Raw genomic sequence first — 18,258 nt, 5'->3', positions numbered from 1 at the left:
AAAATAATCTGCGGTGCCCACACCCACACCCGTGTCACGCGCAGCCGATCTTGTAATTCTTGTTCTTATTATGCTAATTTCAACTGCTTTGTACTGTTTATGGCAGTGTGTGTTTCACAATTTGTATCTATAACCTCGAACAGATACTGAATATGTCAGGATACAGCTGTAAATTTTAAAAAACTTAATAAATAGCTCAGGTAATTTTATTAAGATTGCACACTTCATTATACATAGATTCAGTGTGCTAAAACGTGAGATAAAAACATAAATCTAAGTAGGTTTTGCAATGTCTTAGGACAATGGCAAACATTTACCAGATCTCCACCTGACAGGTCTGACTGGGTTATAAACAGTGAGCAGGTCAGAGATCTACTGGAAATCCAAACCACTGGGAGCTTTTTGTCACCTCAGAGTAGCTGCCTGTATTGCCTAGCTGACGGTTAAAAAGATGACAAATAATATCAGTATATCTTCCTCCAGTTTTTAGCATTTCCATGCTTACATGACAGTCAAAGCCCTATTAAGGCTAAGAGAGGTGTTTAGAGTTATCTAATGTTAGAAATGCACAGAGATTTTGAGCTGAAGAGCATTAAAAATGAACATTTTTGGAGATACAAACAACCCTCGCCATATTTTGTTGATTTTTTTTTCACCTCCAAAATAAGCAGTAAGTATAAAGCCACAGATGCCATAAAGTGTGTCAGGGTGTTGGGTTAGTGCTAAAGTGCATGTAACCACAGTGAGCCTACTTTAACTTTCTTCTATCTCACTGTCACTTTTCTCAATCTGTTCTAATAATGGATGAAAATAAATACATAAATAGTGGCATTATTTACAATTTAAGTGATAAGTCAAAAAAAAGTAAAGAAATGTTCCAATAAAATATCACCACCTGAAATGACGTACCTTTCCACTTTTCATAAAACCTACAGCATATATGTGACTAAGTCGAATCCATAGCTCGTTTAACTAGAGTGCGAAAGAGGAGCTATTGAAGTGATTACAGGAAATTTGTCTCCTGGATTCAGAGCTGGCAGAAGTTTCACATGTTCAGGATGTTTTGGTGACTAATGGTTGCAGATGTGAATATGATTTAGTTTTGCCCCAGTGCTGTGGGTAAACAGTGGATGATTTGTCTTATGCTGGGAAATACACCTGATGTTTCCCCACTTGAGATGTCAAAGATAAAACAGCAGCTTAAAAAAACAAAATGCAATACTGTAATACTGTAATAACAGTAACCTGCTAGTTTTCTTACAATTAGAAGTATTTGTGAGGTTAGGATCCTTGTTTTGCTCTGAGGTTTCAAAGGACACTGTAAACAAAGGTGATGTGCTTCCGTTGCAATGACATTTTGCATTTGTTAAACTGACTTGTGACCTTTTATAAGATCCACATCCCCCTCATAGGTGTGTTAGGCTAAAAAAAAATTATCAGCCTAGACATCCTCCTGTCTGGCACCTTTTTTTATATGTGCTGTAGATAAAATAAATTTCTGCCGATCCGAATGTAATGTTCATTGGATTCTTTACAAACACGGACCGGTGATAACATTTAACCCCAAACCTTACTACTCCCACAGAGGAGCACATAATGACTCACAAAGAACAACAAGAGCCGCCTTAAGAGAGTGTTGAAATTCTAGGCCATGGTACTGTACAGCAGCTCTTACTCATTTGTGGAACATAACAGTTCAGTTATTGGCTCTGCGTTCATTCATCTAAATTAAATTAAATTACACTAAATGACATTGCTGTACACAATACCCAAGTGTTTGATCAGTTGTGTATAAACAGGAAACATGTTTCCAAATTGTAAGTGATGTTAAAATCCAGTTGTGAAATCCCATCTCATCCTGCTCGCTATGACACAGACTCTTTCTCGTTACTGCATCTCCCCCTGTGGGAGTTCCTACTGTTCCCCACAGAGCAAAAACTGCTGGAGGTGATTCATGACGCCTGTCCCCAACCAATGGGGGGAATGAGTTAGCAGGTATTTACTGTATGTGAACCTGAAAAACAAGCTTGGAAATACCTCATCTTACTGGGGCTTTGTTTATTGCCCCGCCCTCTACCCTCCAAATCTGTTCAAACATACACAGTCTTTCCAAACATTTCCATTCCTACACATTTTTGGTCCAGCTTTAGCAACAATGATCTGAACTTACTTCAAACCCAGATCAGAAAACACAAAAGATCAACTGCTGACGCAACTTATCTCCCATTACTCTGGTAATCAGACACTCCGTGGGTTAAACATCTCCTCTTGCAAACCAATGCACTCGTGTGCACACAAACCACAGTTTCTGTAAAGCTTACTTTCCGTTTCTCTTCAGGAAGCTCTCACATTGTTCAGCAGCCTTCAGCTGTCTTTTTGATGCAAATGAACTGTTTGAACTGCGCCTTGCCCGTTGCCATGTACCTCTACTTTCCAGACCAGTGGAAAAATATGTGTAATTGTAAATGTCATCTGTCTATATCTCCCATGTAGTGTCATACTCCCTCAAGACACTTTCAGTTGGAGATTAGAGACGGTTCAGAAGTTAAGAGAAGTATTTTAATGTTTGCTGAAATGACACCGGGTTCAAACCACACAGTGACAATCTCAAGGAAAGGTATGTACTCTCGCCATTGTTAAATACTTTATAGGAATATTGTATGAACTTTATAATTAAATTATTCATAATTAAATTAATTTTCTGATCTTTTCTTTCCAGGGATTGAAAGGAATTGCTGTTTACTTTACAGACAACAGTATCCCAGAATTGAAAAGGTGTGCCGCGTTTCACAGTCGAGACCAAAGGATCAAAAACAGACAAAATCTCCCTGCATCAGGACCTATTTAAAATTTTGCTTCAAGGTAAGAACTGCTTACAAGTCTTTTTCGAACTAGTCGCTGACTCTTTTAGTGACTAACTTGCTTTTATGTGATGTTTGACTTAGAGATAGATTATAAAACCTCAAAGTATTATTTGAGTAAAACGAGAACATTGTGGATTTTGAATATTTTTTCTCTAAAACATCAGATATCATGTAACAGCAAATAAATGCTGTGTACTAAACTAGAAGCTCACTTTACACAGACAGGTGTAACCGGACTTTTCCAGCAGCCAATGACTTTCATTTAAAGCTATGAGAACATTGAGCTGCTTTCAGGCTGTGGTTGACGCCTCCTGGAAAATAAGCAAATTAGACTGTTAAAATGCTGCCACACAGCAAACATTGGGGAATAAATGCTGGTTGTCTTCAGCGGATGACGGTGTGTTTTTAATCAGGATCGGACGAGGATGGAGCAAAGGGACACAACAGGGGATCCTAATGCAGACGGGACTGAAGTCAGACTCAGGGAGCTGACATCAAAGTGGTTCATAGAGACTCAGGTGCCACTCATGGTCAGCAACGGACTCCTTCCAGCTTGGTTCCTGGGCTTCATCACAAGACGGTAAGGATTCATAAAAGGAAAAAAATGGAAATAGCAAACTGAGAAATAATCATTTTTTACACCCAGTTTTTTTTTCTAAAACCAAATCATATCCTCTAAGCTGCTAAAGCCACATTTAAAAAAAAAAATTCTTTACATATAATTTAAAACATATAATATAGTAATGTAAAAAGACACGAGGCTTTTTGTTCATGTATTTATTTTTATTTTTGGTCATATTGTGAAAATGTATCCAAAAAAATAAAAATAAAAATAAACCTTTCCTCTGATGGAAAGTGTCCACTTTGTAATACACCCACTGGCACCTACTGGCCTTTCCTCCAGCACACACCCACATTCAGTGCACACTTACGTGATTGGCAGTGGCAAGTTTATGGAAAGGGACTGTAACGAAATAGAATTTCCACGGTGCAGCACACAATCCACCTCGCTATGCCCATAATCTACCAGGCTGTTGCTGTAAATGTTCTCCAAATGTCTTTGAAACACTTTTTAAAGTTAGGAGTTGGAGAATTTAACACTGTTGTTGGTCTGTCTACAGGGATGCTGAAGAAATTCTTAAAGAAAGGGAGCTCGGCTGTTTCCTGATCCGTCTTAGTGAAAAGGCCATCGGGTACATCCTGTCCTATAGGTGAGTGGTGGTTTAGTCTAAAGAACACTAAAGTAGGAGTTGTGTAGTGTTGTTGTGCTGCTGAAGGTAAACTGCTTTGTTTTACAGAAATTATGACTTATGTATATATAAAGTGTCTTAAAGATAATGTGTGTCAAATCGATCAAATCTATCTATTTTCTAACCCCACTTCTAAGCTTTTGTTTGGTGGCTTATTTTATTGGAGGATATTCATGTTTCAAAAGTCAGAAAGTCGTGTGAATATATGTTATTTTAGTTTGCTCCAACTATAAAATGTGTCAATGCTTAACAAACTTTTTGTTGTTGTTGTTGTTGTTGCAGAGGCAGGGATCGTTGTCGACACTTTGTGATAAACCAGAATGAAATGGGGCAGTTTGTAGTCTATGGAGACACCGAGGTACACGACACAGTGCCCAGTCTGGTAGATTACTACAAAACAAGCCCCATTGAACCATATGGAGAGTACCTGACAAATTCGTGTTTTGAGGTGAGACAAAACTCTTCTTTTGAGTTCTTTTTTTAAATGCCAAAGGTGAAAGATAGAGGTCCAAGTGATGTTTTGTTCTTTCAGGCCCTGGATGAAGACCTATATGATGTTATCCAGATTAGCCCCAAAGAAAAACCTGTTGCCGCTGTCAGCGCTGTGAAGAACAGGCAACGAAAACAGATAAACTCGAGTTTAGATGAGCAGCCTAAACGGCCACCAAAGGGCAACAGGGCGCACGAGGTGAATACAGTCAATAAATTATAGAGCTGCTGTCCAAACTAATGTGCTGAAAATAGTTCCATTGTTTATTTCACCTCACTGACTTTTAGAAACTTGTTTTGTAAAACAGGAAGGTCCGCCGTTGCCCCGAAGGAGCAGGCACCTCGATAGTGCCACCATCAACGAGCATGAGGGGGTTTTGTATGCCCAACTCAGGAAGCAGTCGCCAAGGGTTACACCCAGAGACCAACACATGCATCAGGACAGTTTACCCAGACCTAATTCGAGTTCGACTTCCAAGGATCAAATCAATGGCAGATGTAGTCCTCCGTCACATCCAGAATCCGTTTACTCGGAGCTCAGCATCCTAGACAGCAAAAGCAGGTCTCTGCCACTCCTGGACAGCAGTTCTGACGGGGAGCAGTCTTACAGACTGAACGCACCTCCCGACACCCCTCCGAGACTTTCCCCCAGGCCAGTCAGACAAGGTAACGGCAGCAGCTCCCAGTCAGAGAGGACAGATTTGGGCAGCAGACCAAGCAGCAGCCACAGCCTGGACTACTTGAGTGATAATGCAGTTTATCACCTGGCTGGCAGGCCCGGGAGCCCACACACTACGTCCTTTGACACTAGATTGTCAATACCAGAGGAGCGCACAGATTCTGTGTATGCCGAGGTCCCCGGCGAAGCCCCCGCTGACTTCACATATGAGCCGATTCGCGGCCACAAGGAACCAATCAACCCTAAAGCCAGCAGCAACACTTACGAGCCTCTGGAGGACATGAGACGCAAACAGACCAACTCGTCCTGGGGATTTAAGGTTTGTAATGTTTTCAAAGCACTTTAATTAAAAGAAATAATTCTTTTGTGTGTCATACTTGTATTATAATGAATTTATTTACCTCTTACAGAACGACAAATGGAAGTGGCTCTTCCCTGAGAACAAGAAGAAATGGTAAAGAGGCTACTTTACAGCGTACTGAGGAAAACGTTTACTTGTTTTGATGATTTCACACTACTACTACATAATACACTCTGGAAAACCACTGTTATGTATTAACGATTTAATGAGAACTTATGTATGGTTTTTTTAACGTATTTATTTAAAAATATAACGATACGTGTGTAGTTTCCTTTCCACGAACAGGTTTTTACATGTGGTAAAAACTGTGTTACGTGTATGTCATATTAAAAGCAATCTACTGTATAAGAGGCTCTAAGATCATTATTATGCCATTACTGTTATTAGAATATTACTAAATAATTACTTTCGGGGTGATCATTAGGGTGGGGAAAATGTACAGCAGTGCCCTACGCAGGTTTCAGGGGCCCCAATGAAAGTATGACTGTAAAGGGGGAAAAACCTGCTGTTCAGTCCACAGCATGTGATTCAGCTTGAACTGCAGCTTATGTTGAGGAGAACTGTTTTCATCTACTTCTCATCAGTGCACACAAACCTGGGCGTATATGCTACACTTTCCTGTCAACATGTATCCTGTAGATGCATATATGTATGCAGATATGTCTACGGGCTGTAGGTAACGGAGAAGAGGATAACTGTGAAGAAATGGGGATGTGCGGTTTAGAGCTGCTGTGGAGCGATGACAGCATTTCCACGTGTGGAGCTCGAGATGCAAATAATAAATAAAAATAAATCAGGATACAACAACGTACAACTATTATCACTGCTATGAAAATGCTTCCACCTTTAGCTTGCCTTGGCCATGTAATGCACTCTGATTATGGTTTTCCATCGCTCACTCAAAGAGCATTCCCTGAAAACACTAAATCATGTTGTCACAGAAAATTACCATATGTGGAAATTCATCTCATGGCACCGTGTTTACAGTTGATCTTTAAAAATGTTACATGCTGCTTCCGTCAGTTTTGCACATTCACAGGAAACTTTATTTGCATACAGTTTTCAAACGTCTGTTTGTGACACCAACGGGGAAGTGGGTTAAAGGTTTATTAACTTCTATCATTTGCTTTTACTTTTTTAATTATACTTTTACTGGGGCCAGTAAAAGTACAATAAAGGGAATACTTAGTGTATATCTTTCATGGTTATCCTCTGAAGCAGTAAAAAGAAAAAAAAAGGGGGAGAAAAGTAGAGCTATTGTGTCGTTTCATGTAGGACAGTGTGACAGATGTTAGGAAATAAGCAGTTCCTGGTTTAAGTCAGGCAGTGCAGACTAGGATATGCTAAAGCTCTTGATAATCAAACATTCAGCTTGGCAGATCATTAACTTTGTGGCATTTCTGTCGCCTTCTGTTTCACAATTGAGATCTACATGATAAAGCGTCACTGGAAAACATGGGGTAATGATTTTAAAAACTTATCAAAGACAAGAGTCATAACTGCCTGACTGTATTTCTGCACATCTGAAAGCACACTGACATAACAAAATGTGTAAGGTTGACAGCGATTAAGCAGTACATTCTTACAATTATATAAATAACTACTTTATGTAGCATTAAGAAACACTTAAGGGTAACTGATGTGTTTGACAGGCATTGCATATTACACCGTTACTAACAGCACAGTGTATTATTGTGTTTAAAGCTCGTGAAATTGTTGAAGCTTGAAGGCTTATTGTTGATCGTATAATAAATGTAAATTGCATTTAAGGTCTACCTATTAGTGTGAGAGCTTTCACCCACATGTCATTAGTGTCTTTATCTCGACAACGTTTTCTCAGTTGCCATAAAGAATATTCGAAACAATCGCAAACACACAGCTTACTCACTTAACGCTGTCACTGATTATTTGTTATGGTTTATGTACACTTTTGAATGTATATTTGGCTCAAGTGAAGTGTTTGAAATTGTTCACAAGTTATTTCATTTTTAAAGAAAAGCGAGAAATCTTCACCGCTATGCTGTCGAAGCAAAGCGAGAGAGTTTAAATCAGATCAAATTGAGCTCTCAAGCAGCGAAACCAGCGTGGGTTTCACACCCTGTTGGGCCGCTCTCACCCTCAGAAACAGTTGCTTAAAGTAATGGCTGTTTTACAGCATCATAATCACACTGCAGCAGAAAGTGGCTCTGCCGAGATCATAACTAACAGATGTTCCCTGTGACACCCGTCATTAATGAAGCTCTGCAATCAGCACTCTACTGCCCTGAATATTTGATGCTGTCCTCATAAATGAATCTTCAGATAAGACACTGAAGAATTAACTAGCTGCTCTGGTGATTGCTTATTAAACTGAACACAACAGCTGAACAGATTTTAACTGTCAGTTAAAATAAGGCCCTCAGTTTCCCTCTCTTCATTTTTCAGAGTACAGTTGAGGAGAATTCATTCCATTTACTGCTGCACTTGTGTTTTATCCAGATGAGGTGTTGCACATAAACATGGAGTTTGCTCAGATGCACCATGCATACCTTTTCTGCCTGTTGTCTGGGCCTGTGGTGGCATAGGAGCTCACAACACTTTACAGTTTGTGTTACCAATACCAAAATGCTTTCCACAAAACACACAACATCAAACGGTATCTCTGCGTGTGACTTTTCTGTATTTGAGCACCTCAGCACTTGGCCAAGGCTGTCTTTCAACTTGTCAAGACCATTTTGCAATCATTGCACTTGCCAAAAAGAAAGAAAAATCAGATTTAAGCCTCAGCCGACCCAATCTCCTTAGTGACTGTGAAGGTCTGCATGTATGGCTATACCTATCAACCAATTCTGCAGTACGACTCATGAGAACTACCGAGCTAAACATCAAATCTAAAACACAATACACCATGTGTAACTGATGCAAATCTGTATCCTCCAGCCAAGAAACCACCACATGTTAATCATCAACCAACATAGCCAAAACCATTTCCTCCAGCTTTCTGCTGAAGTTAGCCGAATGTGCAGGATGTTCAGAGGCTGGTGAACGCGAGGCAGCTCTGTCTTAATAATCACATCCTCCCTAAAAATGTATTATAGCTCACATGAGAGGCTAAGCTGAAGCACATGCTTCCTAATTTTTAATGTGCAAACATCTTCATATTTTGTTATGAGTAAATTACAAGTGCATTAAGTCAGAGCACACTGGAAAACAACATTTATTCAAAGGAAGACAAATACAAGACATTACATGAAGTCCTATAAAATACATATCCAAAACATGGCAGTAACTGACATCTTGTGTAAATGGCAGATGATGAAAGCTACCACAAAGAGTTTGGATGACAAAGCCCTTCATCTAACTGGAGAACAGTACAACATGACTGTCATTATATTCAAGCAAAGTACAAGCACAATAACAACATAAATACTTAATTTATTGCATAGCTATAGAATATCCCCTAATCCTGCTGCTGTGCTTCAAGTTTTATCTGTAGCTCTATAAATACTGGATGTCTCTGGAGGTGCCACTGCAGAAAGACTTCACAGGGAATCATGTGCAATGTAGTTTCAATGATAATGGTTTTGAAAGTGTTCCTGAGACCAAGCAATGATATTCATTGCTGATATGTCTGGTTTTAACACAGTGTGCCGTTCAGTATTGGTTTTTAGTTTTGTCCTTGCATAGAGAGACATCTCTTTGAGAAGACAACATCTTCTCTGAACTTTTGATTAGATTATGTAGTACAATTAATAGCTAATGCATTTCTCCGAGTTGCTCTTTTTCATTATACCCGGTCACATTACTATTTAACTATGATACTTTGTAGCTGTGATAATTTTTTTGTGTTAGTCAGCTTTTCATTTTTCTAGCCCTTCTTCTTGTTTTTAGCATCAAATTCAAACATTTGATATGCTGCCTTTTCATGGTTTCAAAACAATTACAGGGTTTAGAAAATTTGCTATCATCAGAATCCATCTTCTCAAGTTCCGACTGCAGTAAAGGTCAGAGAGGGACGATGGATAGTGACAGACAACCACTGTGCTGTGATCAGGACATGGCTCAGGTAAAGTCTTGAGGTCCAGCCAACTTAGAAGCTGTCCATCCAACCCTCTCAGATTCTTATATGAAAGGTACTGAAAAAATAATAAAGTTGATTATTAGAAAAGTAACAATTACTGTGCATGAAACATTTTTATCCTTTACTCAACCTGAGAAATAAGATTCTTCATTTTTAAAATGTCATTTGCGAGAGTGTCCTGGCCAAGACAGACAAGATAACAGTTTAATCAACAGTGGTGACACAGACATTAATAGACACATAATTAAACACAATGTAAAATACACAAAATAAGTTTAAGCATATACATAAGATTCAATTCAATTCAGGCTTAGTTATTTTAGCAGCAAATCACAACAACAAATAAGATAAAGACCTTAAAGTATTCTGGAGAAAGCCCTGACATTCAAACAATCTCCCTTGGCACTTGGTGACAGTGGAAAGGAAAAACTCCCTTTTAACGGGAAGAAACCTCCAGCAGAATAAGGCTCAGTAAGGGGCAGCAATCTGCTGTGATCAGCTGGGGAGGGGTGATTATTCAAAACTGTTTAGGAGTGAGAAGGATTTCAAATTCAATTCTGTATTTAACAAAGAGCCAGTGAAGAGAAGCCAATATGGAATAAATGTGATCTCTCTGGCTCTTGTTCCTGTTTCTACATTTGCTGCAGAATTTGGATAAACTGAAGGCTTTTTACAGAAGTTTTAGAGCAGCATGATTAAATTACAGCAGTAATGAATACATGAACTGGTTTTTCATCATTTCTCTGTAAAGGGATAGTTCTAATTTTGGAGATACTGCACAAATAAAAGAAAGCAGTCATATCCTTTTCCTGGTACTGTTTTTGACCCAGCGTTTTGAGTTTATTTTGGATTCATGATTCTTTCTTTTGCATGATGAAGATTGTTTTAAGTTCAAGTTTTGTACAGTTTAGTCTTGAGTTTAGTTCCTTTATTGCCTCTAAGGTTTATTTGTATTTTTGGTTTCTTGTCTGTGCCTTTAGTCTTTGTCTCATCCCTCTTGTCTTGTGTTTATTTATCCGTTTCCCCGGTTATGTCTCTGTTTATTCTCTCTGTCATGTTTGTTTTCGCTCTGTTCCCCTCTGCCTCCGTCGCTCTCTCTCTCTCTCTCTCATCTCTAGCTCCCTGGCTCGCTCTGTCTTTCAGCTCTTTCATGTATGTCTGCTGTGTGAGCTATTTTTTTCCCACGTCAAGTTGTGTACCTTAGCCTGCGCCTTAATGAGTTTCCTGTCTTATTTTGATGGCCCTTGTCTCATGTGCTTGTGTTTAGTTTTGCTTCCTGTTTCTGTGTCTTATTTGTTTCAGCTATGTTTCCTTGCTGTCTCCGCTCTCTAATCACCTGTGTATTCATTGTGTCAGTTCCCTGTTGTCCCTTGCCGGAACGCAAGTTCATTTCCCTCCTTGCTCCATGCTCCATGCACAGTTTAGGTTGTTGTTAGTCTGAGTCTCATTTTGCCTTTTGTTTTGCGTTTTTGTTTGATTTTCACCCAGCCTAAATTAACGGCTCACTTTTTGTTAAGCCCAGTCCTGTCTATAAACGTCTGCAGTTCAGTCCTCTGTTCAAAGCGCAGTCTGCGCCAGCAGATCATGACAATCCTGGTCAAACAATGGCTCCAATATTCATCACAGTGTTACTTGAGGCCAAAGTAATGCCATCCAGAATAAGTACCTGATTAGGCACAATGTTTGTGAGATTTCTAGGGCCAATTATAATCACCTCAATTTTGATTGAAATCCAGGCCTTCTTCTTTTTACAACGTGTCTGCATGACATGGTTTAAGTAATGACATGCCACCCAGTTGTTTTATTTTAACCTAACAAACATGTCTTTGGACTGTGGGAGGAATCCAGAGTCCAATTCTGTTTTTCATTTATCAATGTTGTTGCAATAACATGAATTTATTTACCTTAAAAAATCCGGGGCCCTGGATATCATATTTTCAAAGTCAGCAAAAGAAAGTTTGTGGTCTCCGTCCAAATCTGCCTCCTCAATGGTTTTCTCACACACCAGCTCAACTTCTTCAGGAGTCAGCTCCTCCTTTGTCAGCTTATTCAGAGTCTTTTCCAGGTCCTCTTTGCACAGGTAATTATCCACATTGAAATCTATCAGCAACAGAAGTTAGAATTAGAACATTTTAATTAATGAAGTTCTATAACGTACTGATGCTTTGAAATGTTACCGTATATTTTAAAGGCATATATGGCCTTGAGTTCTCTAGGAGCCATTTCACTCAGGACTGAAAACATGTCCACAAACTCATTGAAGCTAAGATTTCCCATCCCGTCCTCTGAGAATGACTCCACGATCCTGTTGCGGAATGGATTTTCCTGGAGAGAAAACATGATTGTGTTTAACTGCAGAATTTTGTTTACATCTAAACATAAAAATCACTCATCAAAAAAGCCCTACACATTTGCAATGGCAAACATAAGATATTTTAATAAGAAAACGATTTTCTAAAGCTTTAGAGCACCCCAATTTTTCTAGTTATTTATTGCAATTCAGGTCGTTCAAGTCCAATGAATAGCTTGAAATGGTACAAAGGCAAGTGGTGAACAGCAAGAGGTAGAAAAAAAAGGTAAGGTAACTCATAACTGAAAAATAATGTATGTTTCAGAATTATACAAAAAGTCCTTTTTAAGGGAACACAAAATGGGTTAACAAAAATGACGAGAAAAAAGGCAATTAACAGTAAAAGAGGGTTGATGACACTTAAAAATGTAGGTCTTTCTACAGAGAAATTACAAAGAAAGTCAAGGTGTCAGTAAGTAGAGTTTTCTCCACCATCAAAAGGCACTCAGAAACTGGAGCAAAATCTGACAGGAAGAGGTCTGGCAGACCCAAACCCACAACTAAATCAGAGGACAACAGCTTCCGTGATAGGTGGCTCACACGACAACATATAGTAAGCAAGCCTCAGTTTCAACTGTGAAGAGAAGACTTCGAGCTGCAGGTTTGACAGGACGAGTTGCAACATGAAAGCCATTGCTAAGATGTCAGTATAAGACAAAGAGGCTTGCCTGGGCCAATGAAACACAGCCATTATGGAGTGATGAATCAAAATTTGATGTCGATTGCCTAATGTGAAGAGGAACATTATTCCAAAGCTTTGGAGCCACAATAAAGAACACTCGGTCTCCTCTCAGTTTCAGCCGTGATTTGGGGACTGAGAGCAACAGCTCCTCAGCTGACTGGAGCAAACGAGTGGGGACATAGGGCTTCAGCAAATCAGACAAATATGCAGGTGCCAGATCATTAAAGGATTTAAAAATCAAGAAAAGGACTTTAAAGTGAATCCTAAATTCAATTGGAAGCCAGTGCAGGGAGGCCAGAACTGGAGTAATGTGCTCTGAGTAATCAACTGTAAAATATGGAGGAGGAAGTGCGATGGTCTGGGGCTGTTTTGCTGGATCCAGGGTCAGTGACTTGTACAGAGTGAGACGCACCCTGAACCAATACGACTACCACAGCATTCTGCAGCGCCATGGAATACCTTCTGGTATGCGCCTAGTTGGTCAAGGTTTCAACCTACAGCAAGATAATGACCGAAAACACAAGTCTGGGCTATGCCAGAACTACATAAGGAAAAAGAACAAGGTAAGCTTAAAAACATGGAGTGGCCAGCACAGTCTAAAGACTTAAATCCCATTGAGCTGGTTTGTGATGAACCGGACAGAACAGTGAAAGCAAAGCAACCCACAAGTGCCACACATTTATGGGAACATCTGCAACAGATATGGGGAAGAACTTTCTGAAGAATATTTGACTTCTATTGTAGAAAGAATGGCACGAGTGTGTTCAGCTGTTATATCTGCCAAAGGTGGCAAAAGTTTAGAATACATTCTGGTCTATAAACTGATTGATTGATGATTTCCTTTTTAACTTCAATTGCTTATTTTTAAAATGCTTTCATTTCAGAGTGCAATGAAACATTACACTGCATAAATTTCAATAAAAAACTGGAAAAATTGTGGTGTTCTAAAACTTTTGACTGGTAGTGCATATTCACGATATTCAAGACAATGCTATTAAATCAGAGTTTGTAGTTCAGTGAGTCCAAATAAGAAAGTGTTATTGCCCAGGGTAAAGTTTGAGGTCAATAAATAATCAGCTAAATAGAAATATATAAAATAGGATGACAAATTTATAGTCATGAAGTTGTAGAGGACCAATTGTGTCTTTAGTCTTCTCCATCTTTTTTCTGCTATCCTTATAACCCAGCCTTATTGTGACAGTTTTACAGACAAGGCCCAATCATGCTGAGAGGAAGGGTGCATCGTGAGTGTCTGTGGTAATACTCTGCGGGGAATAGGGGCTTCATATTAAAGGGTATGGCATTCATGCTTGTTTCAGAGAAAAGCTGAGGTAAATGTGGCTGAGATGTCACAGTGTGCAAAATGGCATTTGAAATTTATTTTTGATTTACTTTTAGAATCAGTCAGAGCAATTCACGGCACATAAACTTTCAAAAGCTCACACAATGTAGTGGAGTACAGCCAGACGGGCAGTGTTAACAATCAGTTCTACACACACAAGCATACTGCTCACATTGACAAAACAGAGCTTTAAAACAGCGGTGGGGGGTTTACCTTTAATTCTGGCATGTTGACTATTAAGGCTAATGGGATTTTACAATCAGGTTCATTGGTGTAGTCCATTGGTACAAGATGTGGAGCCAGCTCATGGTATCTGCCATGCAGCCTAGGAAAAGAAAATAGACCTTTGACTTTTAAGTCAATACTTTCAGGGCATATCTGAGTATTCATCAACAGGGACGCTAGTCTTTGAGAACAAACTTACTACAATTAAACTAGATAAACCTGTCAAAGTGACTGAGTTTCACTGGTAGACTGCTAGGAACAAGTGAGGTTTACTGAAACAAGTAAACCTGTTTAAATTTAACTGTTTTTTCATATATGTCACATACTTCCTCTAATAAAAATGAACAATATATCTTCTTTTCCAAATTGCATTTTGTTTTCTGAATACTTTTGTGCAATGTCAATAAAGTTAAATCCAAAGAAAGAAGTGTTTTTTAGCACCCTATTGTGACCTCTTTTTAGTATCCAGCACTACTAGCTTTGGTCAAATTGATGTCAATGAGGAGAACCAAGTACACAAAGAATTCTCAAATGCCTTATTTTGTTTATTTTGTTGTAAAAATAAATGCAAATTAGTAAAGAATTTCTTGCTAAAAAAAGAAAAGAAAAAATCTAATCTAACATCTAGAACAAACCACAGCCAAAAGAGAGTGAAATGCAAAGGTACAGTAAGTGCTCACTTCTGTTAACGAAAAAAGCGAGTCATTTGTGCCTGTCATCAAGTGGATAAGCAACAACAGGAGAGAAATTAAGCCGTCCAGTGAGTCGTGACAACTAGTGTTATCATATTTATTTGATTTAGTTTTTTTAATGTATAAGCAGAAATGTGACACCCTTTTTGAATGGCTCTGAAAACGATACGGCAGTCAAAAGGTCAACGTGAATTTCAAAAGGTTTACCTAACATACTACAGCTACAGCTAACGGACAGAACCTTCTAGATCGTCACTAACAAACACCTGCATGTAACAGCACTGTTTACAAATCAGAAATCCACATACTTTTCCATTCATTTACTAAATGGTATATTTGCCTGTATTTCATACTTTAAAGAGACCAACATTCGACCTTTGTTGGATAGTGAATGAAGGAGGGAATGGAGCCATTACACTATAAATAGCAGCACTGTGCTACACTATGCAGATTTATATGCATTTTGTATATGAAATAAATCATAATCCACATTATGTTTACTGAGTGAAACATCTGTATATCCATTGTATGTCTGTTCTAGCTGCTCAGATGTCAAGCTGCATGTATTTCAGCAAATCTCTGAATCTTGTTCTAGGTCTGTTACCATGATTCAAACCAAAATATTACAACGAAATGAAGTGAAAACTTACAATATAGTGAAAGCTTTTAATGTTAACAAATATACATATATAATTGGGGTCATACGTCACTGCACATAAGTTACCATTAACACTCAGTTGGAAACAATTTTATGACATAAAACAACACAACGGCACACACAAATATATGCATGCCATTTGGTAAGTTACTGGTGTCTCTAGGCCAAAACTCAGCTTTTGATTTACTGTAAATCAGCAAATCAGAAGCAAACAGCCCAACCAACTCCAGGAATACCAAGGTAATGTTGGTCATGTATGCTAGCTGTAGTGTAGTGATCTATTTTATACAAAGCGATGTAATGAAAGAATGGATGAAAAAACTTAACATACAGTATTAATTGCCAAATCCTGACCCAGTTAAAGCACACATAGTCCAAAGAGCAAAGAAATACCCCAGGAAAATAAAAGAAAGGCTTATAACAACATATTTGCATCTTCTTATGGTCAGTGTAAGTGGTGAATTTATGTGGTTTAAATGAAAGACAGTGCAACATATATCTGCGAGTGATTTTTCAGAATAAAAAGGAAAAAAAATCAAAGTCTTACCGCAGAATTTCTTTCCGAGTAAAAAACGTGCAATCCTGCAATGAGAGAAAAACAGCATGTGAAAAACAAATACTTTGAATTGAAGGTTTTATAGCACTGAACATGATGACAAATCCTTTAAGGTGCAATCGAAATTTGCATAAAATGCTCACAATGACACATCTGTGAAGAATCATTACTGTAAAACACTGAGCGGGGTGTCTGGTTTCTCCTAAACGATGATGCGTTTAAGTACATGAGAACATAATCTGCTGTTGTCTGACATGCATGTGCTGGCACACGCATTATCCAACGGCTCTACCGGGGGCACCTCAGTTTACATTTGTCTTTTGTATGAATTCTGTCTGAGCTACTCCCCTGGGTGTTAGAGTGCAGTCAGATGAGCTCAAGGGACTGCACCTTTTGCTTTCACCGATACACCTACTAAAGTCAACCTTACCTGCTATGCTCCATAACACGAGATAACAATGTGCTGACACTTAGAAATGCCATTACAGTCATGCTTAAGTTATAGCTGTTGGGTTCTAGATTCCCCGTTGAATGAAGCACGCTGATGCAGTATCCAATGATCTATTTGAGCCGAAGAAAGATATAAATTCAAGTGATACTCTAGAGATAACAACTGTTAGACAAACAGAAACGGTACTCTAGGAGTAGTTGAAGTAACCAGAGAAGCTCTTGAGAAACTGTGTCCTGAGAGTAGAGTTTCACGGCACATCATCGCTGGCTTTGGCATCAATTATTAAGCCCATAGCGAATCACATGATAAACCTGTGCATATGAGGATGTCTTTCTCTCTGGGAAAACCTGGATTTTTGTTACAGGGAACAAAAGGTCAGATCTTCTTAGATGATCAGTTTACATGATATCCTCCAGTTTGGAATGAAATCAAGACCTTTTGCTATCTGCTTATCAATATTTAAATAAAAATGTGGCCATAGCTGACGACACTATAGTAGGAAATTGTTTTTTGTCTGTCATAAATGAAATTGATGGGGGGACTAGGACCAACGAAACACCCTAGAGATGGTAATAATCAATATTTATAAAGTGACTTTCCCTCTTTTCAATATCTGAGAAAATAAAAAGATAAATAAAATGATGATTTGTGTTAGTCTAACAACAGGAGTGCAATAATCACACACACAAAAAAACATGTTTAATTTTTACTTCACTTAGCCTTCAAAGTTTTCCAGTGATGTGTTTATTGGCTGCACATAATTAAGACATTAAAACATTATTCACTTGAATGAATTGCTTGACATCCAGATTCCAAACACAGGTATGGACACAAGCTTACCTGATAAGCATCAAGCTGCTCGTCGGTAAATATCGTTTGTTTATTACCCATCTTGATCAAGTAATTTGTTGCTTGTACACATTCACAGCACTGAATGTCCAAAGCCCTTTCTCAATGAAAGGCATTTAGAAGGTCCGCAGAGACAAAGTCTCCGCACAAGATGAATTTATGTCGTTGCAAACTCCTATCAAAGGGTATTGGTGTCCTTCCAGACGATGTCCTCCACGACTGCAAAAGTAGATGAAGTGCGTCAAGAATATATCTTAGTAATAAAGATTTTCGTTTAAGTCGGAGCCAGTGGATGTTGTCTGCTGACCCCAAGGAGTGCAAAGTGATCTGTTTCCCCTCCTTAAGTACCCAGATGGTGTCCACCGGAGTCCAGACAAACCAATGGGACCGGAGCTAAGAAATGAATAAATAAAAAGGCCTACTTGTGAACTAGAAACTGCTAGCAACAGGAATGATGTAACCTCACCTTGGGGCCACTTAATTACACACTAATTAAACATCTTTTTTCTTCTTCTATCTTACACAATATTGCGAACAGACTATTACTGATATCACTGATAAGATGCAATCTGTGCTTTAAACCAGTCCGCTATTGCTAAATTGTAAAATTTGGGCACTTTTTTTGCTCGTTTTTAAAAAACAAACAAACATATACATTGTTAACCTGCAGTATGCACAGTAAATACAATGATAAAAGTTATCTTACAGGTGACTATGCCAATGATATTTAATATTACAATATGTCCACCT

General features: G+C 38.6%; 2 protein-coding genes across 3 annotated transcripts; one reads left to right on the top strand and one right to left on the bottom strand.

Annotated features, from left to right (window-relative positions):
* The first annotated feature begins 223 nt into the window (after positions 1-223).
* On the top strand, positions 224-5,977 carry LOC146664904 (uncharacterized). Its single transcript, XM_085411073.1, has 9 exons — positions 224-670; positions 2,494-2,617; positions 2,720-2,862; positions 3,278-3,444; positions 3,986-4,075; positions 4,397-4,562; positions 4,647-4,802; positions 4,912-5,601; positions 5,693-5,977. Exons 2-9 carry the CDS (start codon positions 2,563-2,565, stop codon positions 5,738-5,740), a joined length of 1,515 nt encoding a protein of 504 aa, XP_085267199.1. The 5' UTR covers positions 224-670; positions 2,494-2,562; the 3' UTR covers positions 5,741-5,977.
* A 2,976-nt stretch (positions 5,978-8,953) lies between these two features.
* On the bottom strand, positions 8,954-17,863 carry cib2 (calcium and integrin binding family member 2). 2 transcript variants are annotated; one of them, XM_085411072.1, is made up of 6 exons: positions 17,500-17,863; positions 16,200-16,234; positions 14,291-14,402; positions 11,881-12,028; positions 11,608-11,803; positions 8,954-9,758 (listed from the first exon to the last, which is right to left on the bottom strand). In XM_085411072.1, exons 1-6 carry the CDS (start codon positions 17,548-17,550, stop codon positions 9,737-9,739), a joined length of 564 nt encoding a protein of 187 aa, XP_085267198.1. In that variant the 5' UTR covers positions 17,551-17,863; the 3' UTR covers positions 8,954-9,736. The 2 variants fall into 2 exon arrangements, with proteins under 2 accessions (XP_085267198.1, XP_085267197.1); XM_085411071.1 differs by lacking the exon at positions 17,500-17,863 and having other exon boundaries at positions 16,200-16,375.
* Positions 17,864-18,258: the final 395 nt, after the last annotated feature.

This window comes from Rhamphochromis longiceps, linkage group LG7 (assembly GCF_057381845.1).
Source record: "Rhamphochromis longiceps isolate RC_006_pf linkage group LG7, R_longiceps_female_GT1.1, whole genome shotgun sequence".
NCBI lineage: Eukaryota > Metazoa > Chordata > Actinopteri > Cichliformes > Cichlidae > Rhamphochromis > Rhamphochromis longiceps.
The sequence above is the reverse complement of the archived record's forward strand: the minus strand, read 5'-3'. Positions and strand labels throughout refer to the sequence as shown.

What these genes read in the sequence shown, in the direction of transcription:
- LOC146664904 (XM_085411073.1), top strand. Translation starts at nt 2,563, where the DNA reads ATGTTTGCTGAAATGACACCGGGTTCAAACCACACAGTGACAATCTCA. An exon ending in AGGGCAACAGGGCGCACGAG is followed by an intron (nt 4,803 to 4,911) that starts GTGAATACAGTC and finishes TTTGTAAAACAG; the next exon opens with GAAGGTCCGCCGTTGCCCCG. An exon ending in ACTCGTCCTGGGGATTTAAG is followed by an intron (nt 5,602 to 5,692) that starts GTTTGTAATGTT and finishes TACCTCTTACAG; the next exon opens with AACGACAAATGGAAGTGGCT.
- cib2 (XM_085411071.1), bottom strand. Translation starts at nt 16,375, where the DNA reads ATGATTCTTCACAGATGTGTCATTGTGAGCATTTTATGCAAATTTCGA. An exon ending in ACTCGGAAAGAAATTCTGCG is followed by an intron (nt 14,403 to 16,199) that starts GTAAGACTTTGA and finishes TTCTTTTCCTAG; the next exon opens with GCTGCATGGCAGATACCATG. An exon ending in ATATGCCTTTAAAATATACG is followed by an intron (nt 11,804 to 11,880) that starts GTAACATTTCAA and finishes TGTTGCTGATAG; the next exon opens with ATTTCAATGTGGATAATTAC.